We start from the raw sequence: 22,753 nt of genomic DNA, 5'->3' as shown, positions 1-22,753 counted from the left end.
AACTAATTGTCACCGCCGAAAAGAGTAATTTTGCGCAAGAGGAAAGCGCCCGGGTTTCCAATGCCATATAAATGTGTGTGTGTGTGTGTGTGTGGTTTTTTTTTAATCAGCTGTGTCAAGAGCTGCAGACATCCCTGACACACTTTTGCATCCAGGACTTAGTTCCTTTAGGCTCTTGCATGACACTTTACTGTCAGTGTCAACTAAAAGGGTGGGGGTGGGAGGAAGGTGCTGGTTCTTCTGGGCGATTCAGAAATGTGTAAACACTTTCCAAGTTGAGGCAGTGACAGCTAGCATGGCTAAAGAGGCTTGCTGATGGTTTTAGAAATGCGTCAAGTTCCCTCTGAGGTTCCACACATTGCGGGGACTGGTTGAATTGCTGCATGTTTTAGCATTGTTTCAAGAAGAGAAAATTGTTATTATTATTATTTTAATGTCTGAAATATGAAAACAAGTCACTGAAACTATCTGGTTGGCTAGACGCTTTTTAATTAGAGTTGGGGGTCTCATAATATTAACCCAGTTTGATTGCTCATGTGGGGGGTTGATCTTTTATAGAAGGAGCCCTATTTTTTCTTTTTTAAGTCACGTTAATCTCTTTTTAAAATGGACTTTGATGTTGTTTTAATTTGCATCTGCTTTGAATTTATGAAGTCTATTCAGCAATTATTATCAAGTGACTTCATTTGAATTTCTGCAAGAAAGCTCTGTGATGTTAAAGTTACAAGAATAATAAGATAACTGATAACAAGTAGATATTTCCCATAAAAAAACTGATTTACCAATTAAGTGAAGGATAATATTTTCATTTTCATTAACTTACTTCGATAGATTCTTTTTGCAATAGCTGGACATCTTATCCTGCTCTTATATTCCCAGAATAGGCATAGTAATTTATTTCCCTTCTACTGAGTATATTTTTATTTGTTGTCTTCAAACAAGGCATAAAGTAGTACTGAACATTAAAACAGAATGTCTACTGTGTCCCTGGACTGCATTCTGCTGATTGGACTCTGCTTGGGCTGCAAGACATCCATTTTAGGAGCTGGTGGAAGACCTTTGGGGAAAAAAATATTTATATCTTGCTGTGTGTTGTTGTTGTTGTCCTTTCTTTATTTCAGAGCGGCTTCACTCCTCTGCATATAGCTGCCCACTATGGAAATATTAACGTAGCTACGTTGCTTCTAAATCGTGGTGCTGCTGTGGATTTTACTGCAAGGGTATGTACTAATCTGTACGAATTTCACTTAAACATGACTCCTTAATTTGATTTGATTTGATTTATAGTATTTCTATGCTGCTTTTCGTTCAAATGAAACCCAAAGTGGCTTGCAAACAATAAATGTAACATAATGAAACATAGTTACAGGTAGGTAGCCATGTTGGTCTGCCGTAGTTGAAACAAAATTTAAAAAAAAAATTCCTTCCAGTAGCACCTTAGAGACCAACTAAGTTTGATATTGGTATGAGCTTTCGTGTGCATGCACACTTCTTCAGATATTTCGACAATGCATAGGCAATGATGGGGGGAAGCAAAGTAGGGAGGGAGCATTCCCATATGTCTTTTCTGGCTCAACTGCTATGATTTGTGAGCAAATGAAGCAATAGGGTTTTCCATCCTTGTCTCTTTTATTACAGCATCATGTGTCTGTGGGAGTATGTATTCGCTTATCCTTTCTGGCATGCCAGAGCTTTGTTGTCACCCTGATATTCACTGCATTTATCTTTTGCTTCTGCTTTTGTTGTGAATCGCCTTGGAAATAATTTGCATCCTGAAGGGCAGGATATAAATGAGACTAATAAATTACTGACCGGGGCAACTCACAGCATGGCACACTGCTGCAGACATTGCTGGTGGCCCCCTGCACCTGTGACGGCATTTGTAGGCATCTGGTTCATCCTTGGTGCACCAATCACACAACAGATAAAATGATGGTTAACATGTAGGTGGCCTTGCTCATTCAGCAAGGTATGATTTTTATCCAGACGGCTTTTGGTCACTTCCCCGTAGCACCACGTAGAAAGCATAAATCAAAGCTTATCTTTACTGTAGTATTGTGCCTGTTCTTCCCATTCAGAAAAAACTAAATCAGTATGTTTATTTGTTATATGTGCACATTTGGGCACTCACATCGGGCATCGAGAAGCACTGTTAGCATAGGAGATTCAGCAGGCTGCGAAAAGCATCTAGCTAGGTCTTGGATCTTTGTGCATGAGTGATCCTGTTATGTAATTGTCCTGAATGTGCAGCACATTTGCATATGGTTGTGTTGCTAAACAGAAACTCAAAGCTTAAAGATGAAGATAAAGGGTTAGATCCAAACTAATGAGGAACCAAATTTCACTCTTGAGGTGCTTCCATGGGCAGAAGGAGATGAAAGGTGATTCCCCCCCCTTCCCTTTGTAGCCCCCTGAAAAAGCTGCTCTGGAGGTTTGGGGAACCCTTCAGAACAATGTAGGATCTGGTGCAGGGAGGTGCATTAGGAAGGAGAGATTGGCCAAAAATGGCCTCCACCCACCCAAACATCTTCCATCTGAGTCCCTTCTGTGAATGGAAGGACTCTTTCTGCTTATGGAAGTATATGTCTTGACCCAACTCATATTTTTTAAAATTATGCACAAACATTTCCAGTCTCTTCTCAAGTGGTCTCTCCCATGAGGCAAGGTAAGAAAGCTGCCTCAAGTGATAGATTTTGCAAGCATGTAAAGGTGGCTCAGAGAGAACTGCAGAGGGAGGCAGAGAGAGGCTGGCCCATTTTGTATTTACTTATTAGATTTCTATCCTGTCTTTCTTCCATCATGGGACTCAAGGTGGCATACGTACGTAGAGTGCCCAAGCATTTCCCATCCAGGCACTGACCAGACCGATTCCTGCTTAGCATCAGCAGGTGGTTCCATCACGTGACCTCGTGTGTTATTGGGTCACAGATCCATTGGGCGAGAGCCAGTGTGGTGTAGTGGTTAAGAGCGGTAGACTCGTTATCTGGGGAACCGGGTTCGCGTCTCCACTCCTCCACATGCAGCTGCTGGGTGACCTTGGGCTAGTCACACTTCTCTGAAGTCTCTCAGCCCCACTCACCTCACAGAGTGTTTGTTGTGGGGGAGGAAGGGAAAGGAGAATGTTAGCCGCTTTGAGACTCCTTCGGGTAGTGAAAAGCGGGATATCAAATCCAAACTCTTCTTCTTCTCCTACACCAGCCATGACAAGAAGAATGGGAGCTTTGCGAGAGTTATGGGCTACCCTTGGGAGGGGGGAACAGTCCTCTCAGTGAAGCAGGAGACCTTTTCTGATAGGATTGTGCCACATATTAATTAGCACACCTGCATGGGTGTAAGGGTCCAGTAGTGCTCCTCACGGGTAAAAGGCAATGACGCAGGATCTGTATATTTACATCAGTTTATTATACAGATATGTACAAGTCAGAGCTCAAATTCCATGACCATCTCAGTCACTCTCAGATTCCACAAGTGGCGCTTTGTGAGAGCGCCTCCAACAAAACAACCCGGGGACCCCCAGTCTCCTCCTTTCCTCTTTCCGTTTGAGCCCCCTACGTAATTGGGGCGATGGAACTACGGTACTGATTCCCCCTCCGTCCCTGAACTGCTGTATTGGTGTCGGGACCTGGCAACATCTGACTGCCCTTCCGCCACGGAACTTCCTCCCTGCCTATCGCTCCCACAGGAAGTCTCAGGGCTTCTCTGGCGATGCTGGGTACTTTCAACATCAGGGGTGCCTCCCTCCACTTCAGCCTGCTCTCTGCTGCCTCCGGAGGATCCCCTGACAATGGGTCTCCACCTGAGTTTTCCATTTCAGGCACCAAAATGTATCAGAGCAGTCCTGCCCCGCATAACTACAAAAAGGCCAAATCTTTTCCTATTGCTAGAAGGTTTAGGAAAATTAATTCCTACTGTGAAAGTAGATTGGGAGAAATTTCCAGCTAGTGGGAACAGCTATCTTTCCTTTCTTAAGCAAGCAAACAAACAGATTATATCCATTGGGAGTAATGCTACCTAGCATTATTCTCATTGGGCTATTTTCCAGTTGCTTCCAGGCTGTCAATACTTTGCAGGCACAATTCAGGCTCATATTGGAACGTAAGGTTTGTGCAAGCGGATTAAAGCACTCTGTTATCACAGATTGACAATTTAACTTTTTTTAATGACTTTTTAAAAGAGGGTTTTTTTTTAAATAGTTGCAGCCAGTTAAAAGAAAAACTAACCGCATCCCCTCTGCTTCCTCATATATATCATTGTTAGCATCCCACTCACTCCACAATGTAAGACATCCCTCCTCCCATCCCAAAATTCTCAGGAAATGCCCTTGCTTTCGTGTAGCCCTGAAAAATTGTGTATTTCTGTGTATTTTTGTGTGTGTGTGATTTTCAACCCACGGCCTGAGTTCTAGTTGTATAAAAATAAATACCATGGGAATCAGAGTGTGTGGAACAGGGTCAGTCAAAAGAAAATATACAGTGGTGCCTCGCAAGACGAAATTAATTCGTTCTGCGAGTCGTTTCGTATTGCGAAAAATTCGTCTTGCGAAGCACGGTTTCCCATAGGAATGCATAGGAATGCATAGGAATTTAATTCCCATAGGAATGCATTGAAATTTTCGTCTTGCGAAGCACGACCATAGAAAAATTCGTCTTGCGAGTCACCTAAAAATCGCAAAACCCTTTCGTCTAGCGAGTTTTTCGTTGTGCGAGGCATTCGTCTTGCGAGGTACCACTGTAAATGCTTCTTAAAATCTAACTTGGTTTCCTCTGTTTCCTTTGACAGAATGATATCACTCCATTACATGTAGCATCAAAGAGAGGGAATACCAACATGGTTAAGCTGCTGCTTGACAGAGGAGCAAAAATCGATGCCAAAACAAGGGTAAGACCGTCTACGAGTTACCGTATTACCCTTTATTACGCTATATGTGTATTGGGTGTGGCTCACTGAAATGGATGTTACTTTTGAGTTCTTTGATAGATTTATATCCCACTATCCAAAACTCTTAGGCTCTTATACTGGATGGCAATGTAAAACTATTATAAAAATTACAATGCAAACTTTAAAAAGGAACAAAATAAATGAGGGGTCAGTCAACAGACCTTATCTAATAATGATATAGACCCTCAAGCAGACTAAGCCCCTAATAAGAAGGATTTATAATAATAAAAAACCAATCTCCTGAAGATCAGGAGCCATTGCGCCACTGGAGCTCACTGGGCAGGAAATTATCTGCAGTGGGGTCACACAAGAGTATGGACTGTGAATCACATGGTAACCAATAAAGATGCAAATGAAATTTCACCTGGTTCACATTTTAATTTGAACCTACCTGCTTTGTGCTTCCCAAACTGAAGCACAGCTATTTTTTTGGAGCCCATCTCTCCAAATTTTATGATGCAGTTCTGTAACAAACAAACACATAGAAAAATATATACGTTCAGGGGAAGTATGCACAAAAATTGGTATATTAGTGAAGCTAACATAGAAAAAAATGCATCTTATTGCAGAAAGTTTATTACCGGAAATGCATATTATTTTTTTGCTGCATGCTAGCAAAGAAAAAAGTTGTTGGGGAGCTAACTGAGAAACTCTACTAGCTGCTGGAGACAGCACAAGATCCGCATATGATCCGCAGTACTGAAAGCATCTCATATTTGCCAGGCTATTAAAATTAGCAAGCAGAGTTGAGAAACATTCACCCTGTTGATCTTCAGGCGTAGATCTTCCACCAGGGCCACTAAAGCTGTCTCCATCCCATACACATCCCAGAAGTTAAACTGGAAAATGTCAATGAAAGATATGGTCTCAGATTCTGTCTCCCGTTGAGATCTTGATCCCATGGTAACCCCTTCCCTCTTCCTGCAGGGTGTGCTCTGATACCAGAACATGTGGAGGAGACTGGCTGAATAGCTACACCCTTTCCTTTCCCCTCCCCCATCTGTTTGCACATCCCTGAGCCTGAGTCTAGGCCTGCCTCCCCAAATTGTAAAGCTGATTTTGGATCTCATATGAGGATTGGTCTTTTTTATGATACATGAAGGGAACCTTTTGTTTCAATACACAGCAGCTGGCAAGTGATGTAAGAGCTAAATGCATAACAAATGCAATGGCCAATAAATGGAGTCCATTGCTGTGTCAATTTCCCTGCATTGGCAGCTGTTGGAGAAGTCTGCCGGTGACAAATTTCACTGTTTGGTTTGTTCAGAGCGCTCTCGAGTGAAAAACGCTGCTGCCTCTGCTGCTGCTGCTTCATATAACCCATACCCTCTGAACATCGCCTCTCTTATCATGTCTCCCCTTTCTCTGTCTTCCAGAATGGATTTCACCAAATAAAACATACTTAGTGAGGTTGATTAAATTAGCTGGAGTTAGCTTGGCTGCCTTGATACTAGGCTTGCCGACGTGAATTTGTGTTTGTCACAGGCAGCGAGCACATTTTACCCAGGATTAACAGTAAGCGCTTGTAATCTTCAATCTACTGCGGTACAGCTGAACTGAAAGGCCAGCTCTTGGTTCTGTAGGGAAAAAAACATGCTGCATTTACAGTTTCATGATCTCCCAGGCTGGCTGGTGCTTTTACAGTAACCACAATGGAATATATAAAACTAAACTATCCCCTACCCCAAGGATTGCACATTCTTGTTTGACGTTCCTTCCCCAGCTTCTGCGGTCACATGGGACACACTTTGCCCTCTATGCTGGTGACCTGGAGAGAGGCAGGTTGCTGAGCATGCATCGTAGAGGAGCACCCCCAATATTGGTCATCACTTGGCACAGTGGAAACATGCCTGTGGGGTGAGATGGAGAGGGCTCCATAGAATGCCGTAGCCTGGTGGTAGGGCACATGCTTGGCATTCAAAAGGTCTCAGGTTCAGCCCTTGGCATCTTCAGTAGGGCTGGAAATAGATTCCTTTCTCAGGCACCAGGGAGCTGCTGCCAGTCAATGGTCTGACTCAGTATAAAGGCAGCTTTCCTATGTTTCCATGCCTATGGGTGTCATTACTCAGGGCTGCTTGTGATCACCTCTGTATGAATGGGCGTGAGTAGATCATGCCCACCAACACCACCACACACACACATGAATGAGAAAGTTTTTATCTCCCACACCTTTGAGGCATTTAGATCAGGTATAGACTTTATGGCCAACACATGGCCATCGCCAAAAGGAGCAGCCCTGTTTTGCCTCCTATTCTGTCTCTCTCTCTCTCCTGGTAAGTTTCAGCAATGCAAAGCACATGTCGTCATATCACCGCACTGTTGAGTTTCCCCACCCTGCAGTCGTCAGCCAGTGAAGTGGAGTGGCCAAATACTTCACACAATTATATTTGCATTACTTAATATTACAGTAAGATTAAAATAATAATAAATACAACAATGTTACAATATTAAATAATAAATACAACAATATTACAGGGAAGAAAGGAGGAAGAGTTAGCAGGACCACAGGTTTTATTGGCGGAGCGATGATGTGTTGTTCCCATCTTGTAGTACAACTAGTAAACTTACGTGATGCATATGTAGAGATGATATAAAAATTTGCTCCAGTTAAATGTCAATATTTGCATCTTTACAAATTTGGAAAGTTGAATTGCAATTTTAAATTCCAACTTTGTCATCCTCTGACCTAACACTGCGTAGTCTATGGCTGGATTCCATGTTTCTCAGAGAAATTCTCTACTGGCATATGAAAAATTGACATTTTTGCAGTGAAATTTAAATGCATTTACTTGTTTCTGAACCTATTTTTAGAAATGTGAAAACCCACATTTTTCACATTTAAATAAAGCATTGCCTTAGGTGGAAGTGCAAGCAAATAGGAAACTATTTTAGCCTTAAAAATGCTATAGGTACCACAAATAAATCCCCTGGCTATATTATAACTTTGGGGAGAGATTATATTACCTCACATTCATTGTGTGTGGTGAATTTCTCTGAGGACAACTCTCGAGGTTCAGCACCAGTGTAGAAATGTGAACCCTAAGCAGCAGCAGAGCAGGGTTCAAGGCTATTACTCAAATGCTACATTAAAACGCGATTCCTATTCTTCTCCTACTGGCCTTGCATGTCAGAAGGCCCTGTGGAAGGTTAGATAAAACAGATGATGCAGTTAATCTGCTATCAATGCATGTTTAGGGAGTTCTTAATCTGCCGAACGTCATAATCATTTGTAAAGGTTTTCCCAGAGCCTTTCCAGGAGCATTATATCAGAGGATGGATGTATCCTAATGTGTGCAATGTATTTTATGCTTCACGTCCTCCTGTAGTTTGTCTGCCCAGAAAAATAAACATTCTTGGAAACCCCTTGTTTCAGATACAGAGCAGCTCTGATGAATGTGCAGCAGCTCGTTTTAACCTTTTTTGTCTCCTCTCCCAACCCATGGCCGTTTAAAGCAAGTGCTGATCCACACATCATATTTAATCCTGTAGTTACCGGTAGCTTTGTTTTGTTCTCTCTTGTTATTTGGGTAGGAAGCATTTGTTGGTTAAGCAGAAGCAGTGCTATTTCTCTAGGTGCCGGAGCTCATCGTGAACACCTCCCTTGTTCTGAAATAATGGAAATGGCGCCCACCTGAGAGGTGCTGGAACTGAGTTCCTGCGAGTTCCTACTGAAAAAAGCCCTGACCAGAAGTATAAATGTGCTGAAATATTTTATTGCCTTTTAGAGGTGGTTGGGTAGCTAGGTGTGGGGCGAGAGGAAGAGAGGGAGAATTGCAGGTCAGCTTTTCTTCCTCTGACAGATGTCCATATTACTTTGGAAAACCCTAACCAACTCAGACAATTGCCTTGTTCAGTGAGGAAGAAGTGTTGCGGTTCTGTCTTTCATGCAGGTTTATGAATGTCAGGATCTTGTTATTTAAAGGCTCTTATTTAATATCATATGCATTTTACGGTGTTTGATGCTGGCAGAATAATCCCCAGTAAAAAAATTCCTGGCTCTGCCAACAGAGCTTCTCTGTGGACTCTTGTTTGTGAATAAAATGTAGGGTATTTTTTGCTGCAATCTATACTTTTAAATGACGTGACAAGGGTGGCGCTGTGGGTTAAACCACAGAGCCTAGGGCTTGCTGATCAAAAGGATGGTGGTTCTAATCCCCGTGATGGGGTGAGCTCCTGTTGCTCGGTCCCAGCTCCTGCCCACCTAGCAGTTCGAAAGCACGTCAAAGTGCGAGTAGATAAATAGGTACCTCCATGGGGCATACCAGGAGAGGCGGTTGCGTAGGTACGAGGGTCCTAGGCCGTATAGGGTTTTAAAGGTTAAAACCAGCACCTTAAACCTGATCCTGTACTCCACCAGGAGCCAGTGCAGCTGGTATAGCACCAGATGAATGTGCTCCTGTGGGGAGGACCCCATGAGGAGTCTCGCATTGTGCTCCCGCTGGAGTTTCTGGGTCAGTTTCAAGGGCAGCCCCACACAGAGTGAGTTACAGTAATCAAGCCTGGAGGTGACCGTCGCATGGATGACAGTGGCAAGGTCAGGGTGAGAGAGATAAGGGACCAACTGCTTAGCTCGGCGGAGATGAAAAAATGCCGCCTTTGTTGTAGCTGGGGAGGTCCTGTTGGCAGTCCTGCCACAGCCTGTGGTTCGAGGGGAAGTAGCATGCGAGAGATTCTTCTCTGTGGTGGCTCTCAGGTGGTGGAATGATCTCCCTTACGAGAGCAAAAAGAAATACTTGTGTGCTCTGCTTTCTGTCCCCACCAAGGCAAAAATGGGACTGAGGGCGGGGGATTATGCCTTCCTTGCAACTTTCTGCTTAAGGAGACCTGCCTCTTAGAACTCAAAGTTCACAAGGAGTTATGTTTGTTTGCGGCACCAGATTAAGGGCAATGCGGACAGTTCCCCTGCATAGGGCGTTGAGCCAAGGGGGCACAAAATTGAGAAGGTCCATAATTGGGAATATCCATTTGGGGGCACAAAGTTTTGGCCTTGCACAGAGCACTGTAGTACAAAAGTTTACCAAAGTCCACCTTGTTTTGTTTGCTGTTTGCAAATCACATTTCAACTAAATTATGAAAATTCCAAAGATGTGGTCTTGGTTTACCCATTTGCCCTGTACCATATTTTCCTGATAAAGCCAGCTCAGATCCAGAATTAACTTGTTGTCAAATAATCCGATGACCTGAAGTTTTCACAGAGGCATTTTGGGCATGATTGTGGCTTCAGGTCAGTCCTAACAATAAAAAAGTTAATAGAGGATACAATCTCAGTGAACAAGATGAACAATTAGGAAGGAATGGCACTGTAATTTCCAAGCTAAAAGATGTTCCCCCAGTGTACCATGACAGATTTAATATGAGCACACTATGTGCTCAGAGTGTATCAACGCCTTTTTGAACGTAAAGCCCTAAAGTGCTTGGAAAGAAGATGATTGACATTGTGTAAATAAATAAGGGGGATAAAGTTGCACCTAAATTACATGTTATACAGATCTTGTTTATAGCTGTTGGCTTGCTGGCATTCTTGAATATCGTTTTCTCCTCATTGTTATAGCAGTGGGCATTTAATTCTGTTCTGGTGGGTACTTAAATGGTTTTAAAATCTTGCATCAATCCTTTTACACACAGGCTTTGTTTGGATGATCATTTTGTAAACTGCTTTGAGTTTTTTCCCCCTACAATCAGGCGGTATATAAAGTTTTATGAAATAAAAAAATAAATAATCATATTTCAGCTTAGTAGAGCAAGATGTAGATGAGCCATTTCCAGCACACACATCCCCTTAGCTCCTCCACTTGTAATGTGACCAATCCAAAGGAGGAGGTCTTTAAGAAACCATAGTTTCCTATTTTCTCCGAACTTGGGAAACTATGGTTACCAGCTTTGGAACAAGCCAGGGTATTTAACCAACAGCAAACCACAGCAAGCATATATCTTAGCTTCCCCTGAACCTGGTAACTGTAACTTCCCAATTTTAATGAAATGGGAAGAGATGGTTAATTGGATTTCTCATGCTGCCAAGGGAAGAATAAAGAAGCTGCATGTGAAGGTGAATAAATTTGCTTATTAAGCTGAGATATGGTCATACAGACCAGAGCACTGAATTTCTGGGTATAATAAGAGACTAGATTTTAAGTTTCTTTTGTTGACTGAACATATTACGCAAACATTGAACAATGCAATGGGGAACCACAGCATTCAGTTTTATGAGCAAAACCCAGGCAAATAGGTAAAATCTGCCTCGGCCTATATATTTACGAAGTGAAACAGTGTAAGCACTCTAGGTCACAATCTGCCTGAGTCACCCTAACTAAATTGACATTAGCTGACACTCCGGCCTACAGGAACAATGTGAGAAGTGCCAAGGAAGCAAAGATGTGAATAAATGTGAGGTAAATCTGATATGGATAGGTAGCTGCCTTAATAGCACTTGAAACGGCTGCATACAGCACAGCACGTTTACGTGTGCCCCTGCACGTAAGAGACACAGAGAGAAAGAATCTGTTCTGAGGTAATTATAACTTTATTGAAACCTGTGATCTGCTGAAGCATGCTTTTCTGGCTAATTTTAGAGAGACTTCCTTTATTTTCAGAAAACAAACCATATAAAGGGAAAAAAGTAAAAGACCCCTGAATGGTTAAGTCCAGTCAAAGGCGACTTTGGGGTTGTGGTGCTCATCTTGCTTTCAGGCCAAGGGAGTTGGTGTTTGTCCACAGACAGCTTTCCACGTCATGTGGCCAGCATGGCTAAACCACTTCTGGTGCAACTGAACACCATGGCGGAAGCCAGAGCACATGGAAACGCCGTTTACCTTCCTGCCACGGCAGTACCTATTTATCTACTTGCACTGGCATGCTTTCGAGCTGCTAGGTTGGCAGGAGCTGGGACAGATCAATGGGAGCTCACCCCATCGTGGGAATTTGAACCACCAACTTTCTGATCGGCAAGCCCAAAAGGCTCAGTGGTTTAGACCACAGCGCCACCCGCTGTGTGAGGGCAGCACAGAATTTTGGACCTGGGGTCTCTGGCAGCCAGACCACGGTGCCTTCATCTCTTTGTATCCACAATGTTTTATCAGAAGTGGTAGCCTGTTCTCCACTACTCATAGGTGCCCCCACTGCACATTTCCAGAAGGTGACACTGCATTTACTACCATTGGGTAGGCCGTGCAGCATCAGCTATGCTGCTTATAGAATCATAGAACTGTAGGGTTGGAAGGGCCCCAAGCATCATCTGGTCCACCCACTTGCATTCTGTAACCCAGAACAGTTTAGATGTGTTACACTTGCATCCTTCATTTATGCCCCTCCAAAATAATGGGTTGTGACTTCCTTATTCAACAGGACGGGCTGACACCTCTCCACTGTGGGGCACGAAGTGGCCATGAACAGGTTGTGCGGATGCTGCTTGACCGAGGTGCCCCAATCCTTTCAAAAACGAAGGTAATGTGGAGCTTGGGATTTGGAGAATGATATGGTCTGACTCGGTAGGAAGGAGTTTCCTAGCTTCCTAACTGTGCAGCTAGTTCCACTCACTGAAGAGAGACATTTGTGCTCGAGTCTGGTAAACAGACCCCCCTACCCACCTCCCCAATCCAAGTGGCTTTTTGGACTGGCTTTGAAAAGAGCGGTGCTTTCAAAAGCAGCTTGTGCTGTGGAATTGGGTACCAACAGTGCAAAGACAGAGAAAATCTCAAGTCCCCAGGCATGTCTACGGTAGCTCTTTGAATCTCAGCCTCGGGTTGCACCCATTCTGTTTCCTGCTCATGCCTCTCAAGTCTGCATTTTCTCACAGGTCCAGGCAGGCCATTTTCATAAGTAATTTTTATTAACGAGGCTTTACATTTCCTGTGCCTGTAAATAATAAATGACACCTGCATTGACTGGACTATGCATTTGAATTTTTAAAAATGGCACTTCCCTATCTTCCGTACTGCACTGATGCTCAGTAGTGGAACTTAAATGAATCTGTAGCCTCACTTCTGAAAGCACCTGTTGGACTTTAGTCCCCATTGCTTCATATATGCTGTTAGTTCAGGTACCCTTCTGGGGAGTTTAATCTTCACTTTATGGCATGAGTGAATTGCTATGAATTTTTCTTGACAAGAGTCGATTTCTTGAATCCAAAGGCACAAGACCTTGTGCTCTTCACCTTTTTCCAAAGCTCACTTAAGGTTGATGTAAGGACGTTCAGTGGTTGCTCATGAGTAAAGCGCCAAACGCATAGCTTCTAAAAACTTATTGTGCACAGCTATATACAGTGGAGCAGAAGATCAAACGTCCATCTCAACCCTCCGCAGAGTCCAGGAATGAGCTCTTCCTGTTCTTTGTCCAGCAAAAGAGGTGCGGGATTCTGAACCCCCGCCTCCACCTTCCACGTCCTTCCTGTCTGCGCCCTAGGAGCGTGGGAACCTGACACCATTCCCCGCTTTCCCCTCAGTGCTGAGGCTCCGCAATCCTCTCAGAGCCCCTGCACCGCCTTCCTGCCTCTGACTCCCCCTCCCCACTGGAGGAATGGTCACTTCCGGTGCTTGAGGGGGAGGACGAACTGGTAAACAGTTTCTGGGGTTCTCTATACTGCAGACGCTCCCGCGATCCTACCAGCCGCAGGGAGGGGGGTTTCCTGACAGTTGAAAAACAGCTTTTCCTAGTATTCAATCCCCGGTTGAGCTTCCCAACCTGGGGGGGAAAGGGGGCCCAGCATTTCTGAATTTGAAGTTGCATTTTTGTGCGACGGCTGTGAAAATAATCTGGCCTAGAAAAGATATTATATAACTCTCCAGCAAAGTGACTCCTCCGCTATAATACAGATGCACCTGCTCAGAGGGAAACTCAAGCTTCACATTAAAGATAAATGTGAAAAAACCAAAAAAAAACCCACCAACACGAAGTTCTGCTGTCTGAAGCCCCCCTCATCTCTGTCATTTTCTCTCTCTGATATGTTAATTTTGACTAGGTTTATATGGAAAACTGGAAGGCTGAAGATCTTGAGAATGGCATTAATGAGCAATTTCCCATGGCACAGAGCTATGGTGTGTTTTATATAGAGAGAGGGAGAGGGAGACAGAGAGACCCAACCAGCACTGGTTCATTTGTTTTTCTAATAATTTTTAAAATCTTTTTTCTAAAAAAAAAAAAAAAAAAGGATGAATCTTGCAAAACGAGGTCAGCTTTCTTTCTTGATTTTCAAATAGGCATATGGAAATTATTGAAAATCTAATAGCTAAACTCAAGTTCTCACACGCACCAGGTGAGGAACGCAAACATGTTCTTAGCGTATACCACTTCGCATGGCAGGTGAGGGCTCTCATGACTGAATATTCCCCTATGTTAACCAAAAACTGGATATCGAAGGAGAAGCTTCTGTTCTTGTTTTCTCCCTTGCATGCTCATTTTCTGTGCATGGGAATGTTTTCGTATGGAGTGATGTAAGCCTTCACCTGCAGTCTGAAGTGGTATAGCCCAGACACAGATTTACCTGCTCACCTGATGTTCATGAGAGTTAATTGATTAAAACTATATCCATCCATTCTGCTATGGAGCTCAATGCTGCATAACTGGTTCTCCCCATTTTATTCTCACAAAAATCCTGAGAGGAAGGTTAAACTGGAAGACAGCAACTGAGTCCCATGGATTTGAACCTGAGCCTATCCAGACCTACTCCCGACACCCTGAACGATCACACCACATTGGCTCTCACCCAAGGGTCACCCAACTAGGCTTGAACAGATGTTGTGTTTCACTTACGAGTTATAATAAATGATGCACAGCAGAATAAACTCATGGAAATGAGAAATTTATCTGTGCATCATTTTGTCTACTCACTTTAACTGCACTAGAGCTTGCACAGTTAAGATGCCACATTTCTGGGGGGTCCACCAGCAACATGTGTCAATTCACTGCCTTCACTTCATGAATGAGGGGCAGGTGGGGCTTGTCAGTTTGGAAGGGGAGCCCATCTAAGAGAAGGAAAACACTGGTCCTAAACCTCTGCTGCCTTGCGGCTATGCTCCTTTGTGAAAAAGGCTTTGGGAGTAAACCCTGAGGGAAAATCCACACCTGGCTGCTTTGTGAGATATCTTCAGGAGAAGAAACACCTCACAAATATGGAGTGGAGTCTCGTGGGCAGTTGGATGGCACCTTGTATGCCTCCTGAAGCCAAGCTGGTGCCAAACGTATTGCTCTGTTATCCTTTGGACCACATCAGCGAGGCCAGGGGGGTGGGGTCTTGGCCTCTGGGTAGGCCACTCTTGCGCCCCAGAGATGAGGTGCACTTCATTGTCTCTCAAGAGAAGACCGGATGCCAACAACAACCTCATGGATGCCTTTATCCACAACTTGAAGGTTTTGTTTTGAGGGGGTATAATTTTCTATGGCATGATACTGATTTCCTTACTACAGTTAGTGAATTGGGGGAGGTGTTGCCTGCTCTGCCCTCATGTTGTGAAAAGGGCTTGGATGGAACGTTAAAGTGGTTCTACCACTCCTTTCCTTCTCCCCTTACTTTTTATTGGCCTTCCCTCAGGTTACTTTTAGATTCCCATGGAATACCTGCTTGGTTCAGGTGCGAGTAGCAGCGGAGTTGAAATGTCTGCCTGCTTCCTCATTTACATTATCCTTAGAAGTCCCCCTATAAATCCCCAAAGCTTGTAAAGCTAGTTGGTAGCAACGCTCCTCTGTCAGAAGTGGCGTCCTTGTTTTAAAGTGTGCATCTTATTATACTGCTCTTCTCCACCTGCTTCCCCCCCCCCAGAATGGCTTGTCTCCATTGCACATGGCGACGCAAGGGGACCACCTCAACTGCGTCCAGCTTCTCATTGAGCACAATGTGCCTGTGGATGATGTCACTAACGACTATCTGACGGCGCTGCATGTTGCCGCCCACTGTGGCCACTACAAAGTTGCGAAAGTTTTGTTGGACAAGAAAGCTAATCCTAATGCCAAAGCACTGGTGAGTACGCACAGCAGGCTAACTATTCGCCACTAGCATATATATTTTCTTGATTCAAAATGAGAGTAAACATTTCTTTTTAGAAGAAAAAAAGCACTGGGTTTTAGTAGGAAGTTCTCACGAATGTGTTTCTTGTGCCATTAATGCACATCTTGTGTCTGCATTATGTTAGGCAAAAGAAAATTGGATAAAGCCTTCCTTTGTCAATACTACTGAAAATTTAATCAGTGTATGTGTGTACGTGCGTGCGTGCATTTATTATTATTATTATTTTACGGCTTGCTATCAATTGGAGAGAAAAGGGTAAATGCAGCCTTTAACTGCCATCGGCAATCAATGTGAGAGAAACTTAGATTCTGTATATCTTTGGAAACAGATTCAGATCACCGGCCTTTCAAATGGTGGAAGGGGGAAAAGATGGTTTGGGTTCAAAACGTTTCTGATGTCTGCAAAGCAAGCATTAAACTGGGAAATAAACACAAGATTAGAGGGAGATGCACATGGATTAGAGGGAGATGCATTGGTTATAATGACTTCCGCAAATGACAAACAATTTCCCCAAAATATATGTCTTTTCTAGAAGCATATCCCCACATCATTCTTTGGTAACAGCATGGGTCTCCACACAACCCTTCCCCCTCAGCAACCCACATTGAAAGATCTCAGGTTTCAGGAAAAGGGGAAATGCTTGGTTCTGTTCTGTTTTCTCTCTCTTCGTGATATTTACCCCGAATGATAACAGTAATAAAAACAGTGAAAGAATTCAACTCAAGTATGGCAATGAACTGAACTGCCTGTTTTGACTCAACTAGAAGAGGCAGTAGCCCTGGCCATATGTTATGAAAGCATATGGTATCTTTTACTCCTGTTGGAAAGGTAGCTGATGCTGATGAGATTGGAGGCCCAATTCTGTCAGCTGTTTTTAAAATAATCCTATGATGCCACTTTGATATGTATACAGGTTGTCATCGACATTCAAGCAGATGCTGTGAATAGGACTGTACCTTTGATGTTCAGGATAGCTTGTTTTCTTGCTTCTTCTTGCTGCTTCACTCACAATGAAATGGCAGCTTAGCTTTGCACTTTACTGTATGTGCAAATACTCTTTATCGCCCAAAGCATACTAGTCATTAGCATTTCATCCAGCAAAATCCTCTCTCTGTGTCTTTCTCTATATATATATGAAACAAAAGTTAGCAGCCACGGAACATCACAAGGGGATAGGAAGCATAGTGCAATGCAAGATAATTCAGAGAAGAAGTGTTTTGTCAATAACATTTGTCTAGCTGTCTGTGAAAAAGTCCTTTTCTCAATTTTACAGAATGGTTTCACACCTCTCCACATTGCCTGCAAAAAGAACAGAATTAAAGTGATGGAACTTTTGCTGAAACATGGAGCATCTATCCAAGCTGTCACTGAGGTAAGGTATCTTTGACTGCACATGCTGTTATGTTTTCCGTAAACAAGCGAGTCCATTGACAATAAGAGCTGGGAACAGGAGGAAGATTCGAAATCAAAGCAAGGACCCCTTTCCTACTGTTTCAGTTGAGGTCTCCATATGCTAACTGTTTCTAAACTTCTCTGCTGCAAGGGAATCCTTTCCACACTTCCTTATATGCTGAAAAACCCACCTAGTGTGTCTCTGTGGAATCCCACAACATTGCAGAGGGATTCTGTGTTCTTAGGTGTATAACTAAGTTGAGATGTGGTGATCTTTGGCCTACTGAACTAATAAGTGTCCCTAGATTCACGCCTAGATCAAGGGGTGTGAGCAGCAGATTTTGGGGGGTGGCAATAGCCTCCTGCATGGGAGAGAGGTATGCTAGGGCCACAGCACATGCTCAGTGACTTACCGGTATTCCATTCTGGCCTGGTTCCACTTATTGGAAGACCCATCATTCCTGACCATTGGCTATGCAGACTGGAGCTGGTGGAAGTATCCAACAACATTTGGAGGGCCACATATTTCTCTCCCTGATTTACATTGCAGGCTTTAGATAGCACAATGTTCCTTCAATGCTTCAGTGATTGTCAGAAATGTCAATCTGAAACGTTGCTGTGAGAGCAAGTGTGGTGTAGCGATTAAAGCAGCCTTTCCCAACCTTGGGTTCTCTGATGCAGTTGGACTACCACTCCCATCATCCCTGATTACTGCCCACTCCTGGCTATGGATGATGGGAGTTGTAGTCCAACAACATCTGGGAACCCAAGGTTGCGAATAGCAAACTTTGTCCTGAATAGGCATCCTTTTATAGCTGCCATGTACAGCTCACAATTCACCTTCGCTGCCAAGGTCCAGGCAACTCTTTTTCATTGTAGCTCATTCTATGCCGCTAACCTCAAACCTCAGTCATTTTTCTTCTTCTTTCCATTTTCTAGTCGGGTCTGACTCCGATCCATGTTGCTGCCTTCATGGGACATGTAAATATTGTTTCACAGCTGATGCATCATGGAGCATCACCCAACACAACCAATGTGGTGAGCACCAATGTTCATTTGTTTCATTATCAGCCAAGGAGAATATCTGACTTGTAGTGCATTCACACCATCCTCATACCTTTTTTCTAGACTTTTTCTAGTCTAGAGTTTGAGCTGCTGCTTCTGTTCCCCCACAACAGTGCTATTTTTCTAGAAAAAGAGGTGCCAGAACTCACCACGAACACCTCCCTTGTTCTCTTATAATGGCAACGGTGCCCACCTGAGAGGTCCCAGAACTGAGTTCTGTCGAGTTCTGGGTGAAAAAAAATCCTGCCCCACAGTATTTGTTTATCCCTGCCAAGCCGCATGGGCTGTTCACTCCTTGCATTTCTGTGCTGGACATATCAAAGAGTAAAGTGACCAAACTTGCATTGACATTCTTGTTGTTTTTCTGGATATGCCCTGCAAACGTGGCCCTATCTCGTGGGGCCAAACTTTATATGTGCCTATCCCATGGGTGATGTTTTATTATTTGCTGCCAATGCTCTGATGAATGTGAGCAGCAGCAGCAGCAGCAAAAGCTTTGCATTCCCCCTTCTCTGTGTTAGGAGGATAGCTTAAAGGCTTGTTGAAGAGTGTCCCCCCCCCCCAACAGCCTCTGTTCTTACTCAAATTTGTTTTCATCTTTATCTCCTTTTTTGCACTGGAAAGAGCAGGGGTTCATTTATTATTGCTCAGTGTTTGATTTCTGAAAAATGCACTTGACTCCTTGAATGCCATAACCCCAGAAGACCAGGGCCTTTTCCCATTTTGAGGCAGGCGCTGCTGAGGTTGCTATCAGATTGCAGCAGCTTGTCAGGACATATTGCCTCTTTTTGGCCACAGCCGTGCTGGAGTGCCTCCGTGCACCCAGAGGCTTTGTGGAAGAGTGGTTTCTCTCTCTCTCTCTCTCTCTCTCTCTCTCTCTCTGTGTGTGTGTGTGTTATAAATGGAGCTGTTCTAGATGCATTTGTGCCAAACTGACAGAAGCAGGCTTCAAAAAGCACACACATACACAATGGCACTTTTCTTCTTCTTTTTTTACTACTGTTTGGCACTGTCTGTTCTTTGCAAAGTCTGATGCATGAGAGGCGAGGAATTGCTGCAGTAGAGCATTGCTGTGGCAGTTTGCTCTATAAAACCATCTTAAATTATAGACGCCCATGCAGCACCATCTGTGCTATAAAAAATGTTTGCTTTTTAAAAAGTCAGTGGATTGCAAAAAGTTTAGAATGGCGCTTCCTTCCTTCAGATCAAAGTTTTTGCTGTTCTTGTTGTTTCCCTGGCGACACATCTTTCGGTGAAAGCTCGTGAAGCTCTGCAGTTCTATTATTATTATTATTATTGATTTATTTTCAACTGTCCAGCAAAGTGATTCCATGCTTAAAGCAAAATCTAGGGCCACTGGAATATAACAGCAGAAAGTCACACGAAAGAATAAAAATGTTCGTATCTTCTGCATACATGATCAAGCTTGGCATAATTACAAATGTATCACCAACTGTGAATGGTCGTTTAACACAGTGTTGTGTTTACATTGCTGGTGTAGCTTTGCATTTTTAAAAGGGCATTATTTCCTTTAACACAGAGCAAAACACTCGTGTGCTTTAACAGCTGGAAAATCAATGGCTGGAATAAATTACTTTGGTGGGGCCAGAGCTGGAGGTCAAAAATTGATTGGGTTTTGCATTCTGCTCCCAGTCAGCCCCTTGAAAGTATTCATATGCTGATGGTTTCTGAGTAGAATGTAAAGCTTTTTTTTTTCATTTGTTGATTAAAATATTTCTGTTTGCTTTTTACCTTATGGGATGGGTTATTAGTATTATTATTACTACCCTTTGACTCTCTGGCATTAATTTTCCATTCATAGCGGGGAGAGACAGCACTCCATATGGCCGCCAGAGCTGGCCAGTCGGAAGTTGTTCGATATTTAGTCCAGAATGGAGCTCAGGTAGAAGCTAAAGCCAAGGTAAGCGGACTATTTCTCTACTTAATGTGCATTGCAAGAGTCACGTGCTTGATTCTCCAAAGCAAGGCATAGTGTCACCATTAAGCAGAAGGTTAGCTTCAGTAGAATTAGTACAACACATTTTTATCCTAATTTACAACAGTGAGGTCTTGGTGTGGGCTACATGGGCCTGTTCTGGTTGGGGTGCCAGCCTGCAGAGCACTGGGCAAAGCCTGAAGAGCAGGAATGAACCAGCAGCCAAGTTAACAGTAGGAGGTCTGAGTTGGATTCTGCAACAACTGGGAGAGCTCCCAGGAAAAGCAGATGTTGCTCTGACAACATCAGGAAGGTTGCCTCCAGGTTTGAGGGGACCCTCAGCAACGTGCCTTCTGATAGGCCTCCTCCTCTCCCAGTGGGCCCCAACAGGCTTACTTAGCAGTGGCACTCTTTATGTATTATTTTATATGTTTATTGTATGTATAGCCCATCTGTCCACCAAAGAACTTAAGATGGTGCATCATAGCAGTGGTGGGTGGGCCCTTCTGAGGTGCTGGAATCTTGGCAGTCTTCATATTCTGTTCCTCCTGGCTGGCCTTAGGGTGGCCTGGGCAGACTTGGGGAATGTAGCCATCCCAGACAGCTCTGCTGACCTGCGTATCTATAGGCACCTTCTGCCTTAGGATTAGTGTTTCTAAATACTGGATCATTTCCATATGTTCAACTGCCTTGTGTGCCTCAAATGAGGCATGAAGGTGGAGTGTTAATAATGTGTGTATTGTTATTGAATGCATGCCTACATACGTATATTTTGCAGGTTTCATAACACAGCCTTTTCCAACCTTAGACTATTCCAGTCCTAAATTACATGGCCCATGGTCAGGGATGATGCACATTGTAGCCCAACAACCTCTAGAAGGCCACCAGTTGGGAAAGACTGGTCTAAACATGTCCAAGAACTGTGTCGCGTTTGATATAATGTGCATTCCGCATTCCGCATAGGGTCTCTACAGGATACAAGCCATCCGTACAGATATTGCCACTGGTCACTATGAAAGTCATTTACTAGTAATACGTATGTGCAAGTGTTGGACTCTCCGTATGTCGCTCCTTTTTCCTTTGTGTTTAGGATGACCAAACACCGCTGCACATCTCTGCGCGACTGGGGAAAGCTGACATAGTGCAGCAGCTGTTACAGCAAGGAGCGTCTCCCAACGCCCCCACAACTTCAGGGTATACACCGTTGCACCTTTCAGCACGGGAAGGACATGAAGATGTAGCATCAGTCCTTATGGATCACGGCGCATCCTTAAGCATAACTACCAAGGTAAGGGAACTTTACGTGTCACCATGTAATAAAATTGGCTGCTGTCGAATGTCATGCCCGGTGCCATCTTCTCTTCTGCCCTTGCATAGAACCACAGCCCTGCAAATGTATCTGGCATAGATCAGTCGAGTGTGCAAATGCCCTGTCTGGGAGGGGAAAGGCCCTGAGGTGAAAGGGAATTGCTGATGGAAATGCTTCTCTTACAGAAAGGATTTACTCCTCTACACGTGGCAGCCAAGTACGGCAAAATTGAAGTAGCCAACCTCTTGCTTCAGAAGAATGCATCTCCAGATGCTGCTGGAAAGGTGAGGCAGGCAAGAGTCACTCCCTGCTTCTGCAGAATATACCCAGTCCTGATCTTCCCATGGTTAGCCAATAGTGACCATTAGTAGCAGCAATAGCAGCAGATATTTCTTGGATTTTTCTAGGCATCTCTTGGTGGTTTTCTAGGCATCTCTGGGTTATTGTAACATCAGTCTTGGATTCTCCCTGAGCCGGAGTGGTGGTTTCTGGATGGTGGCCTGGGTCCACTTTGCCCACTTTCTACTAGGGGTTACACCAGTGGTTGTGCGCAGAATATTTAAAACATTTACATGGAATTAGAATTCTGCAACCCATTCGAGACGAACTTTCATGGACTGCACAACTTCAGAATCCATGCTTTGTAGTGGGTTCATTTGAATGGCTGAACACTTTCCCAGCTTAAAAATATTTCCTACACAGAGAAAACCATCAGGTCCAAGAGGAGGCCAAACTATAGAAGCATTCTCTTTGAGTCTTAAAGATTTCAGAGCTTTCAAATTTACAACACACACACACCCCAACCCCACTTCTGAAGTGATAAAGTCCATGAAGGGTTGTAACATGGAATGGAATGCATACTTTGATGCTCAAGAAGCATAGGAGTATACTGTGAATACAGTATATATATTTCTCATGCCTGGTATGTTTGGGAGGCCAAGAGTGCAGTGAAGAGGGAGAAAATCCACCTACAAATCAAGTAGTTTGTGTCGTACTGTCTTCTTTGTTGTCATTTATCATTTCAAAACCTTAGTTTAGTTCCACAGTAGTCTCACCAAACCTAGATTAACCTAATTCTCCAGTTTTCTTTTTTTCTTTTCTTTTTTAATGTATGGTG

The 22,753-nt window shown here is 43.6% G+C and overlaps 1 protein-coding gene across 44 annotated transcripts in view; it reads left to right on the top strand.

Moving 5' to 3' along the window:
* Nucleotides 1-22,753, top strand: part of ANK3 (ankyrin 3) — a 218,221-nt gene that overhangs the window by 88,626 nt on the left and 106,842 nt on the right. For 43 of the 44 annotated variants that reach the window (XM_033148853.1, XM_033148859.1, XM_033148863.1 and 40 more), the window contains 9 exons: nt 1,122-1,220; nt 4,780-4,878; nt 12,280-12,378; nt 15,689-15,886; nt 17,208-17,306; nt 18,266-18,364; nt 20,214-20,312; nt 21,418-21,615; nt 21,822-21,920. In XM_033148853.1, coding sequence (XP_033004744.1) covers nt 1,122-1,220; nt 4,780-4,878; nt 12,280-12,378; nt 15,689-15,886; nt 17,208-17,306; nt 18,266-18,364; nt 20,214-20,312; nt 21,418-21,615; nt 21,822-21,920 — 1,089 coding nt within the window. Of the gene's footprint in view, nt 1-1,121; nt 1,221-4,391; nt 4,469-4,731; nt 4,879-12,279; nt 12,379-15,688; nt 15,887-17,207; nt 17,307-18,265; nt 18,365-20,213; nt 20,313-21,417; nt 21,616-21,821; nt 21,921-22,753 lie in introns of those variants that run through there. The other variant, XM_033148888.1, reaches the window with a different exon arrangement.

Source organism: Lacerta agilis, chromosome 5 (assembly GCF_009819535.1).
Source record: "Lacerta agilis isolate rLacAgi1 chromosome 5, rLacAgi1.pri, whole genome shotgun sequence".
Classification (NCBI taxonomy): domain Eukaryota; kingdom Metazoa; phylum Chordata; class Lepidosauria; order Squamata; family Lacertidae; genus Lacerta; species Lacerta agilis.
Note: the sequence above shows the minus strand (reverse complement) of the source record. Positions and strands in the feature narration are given on the sequence as shown.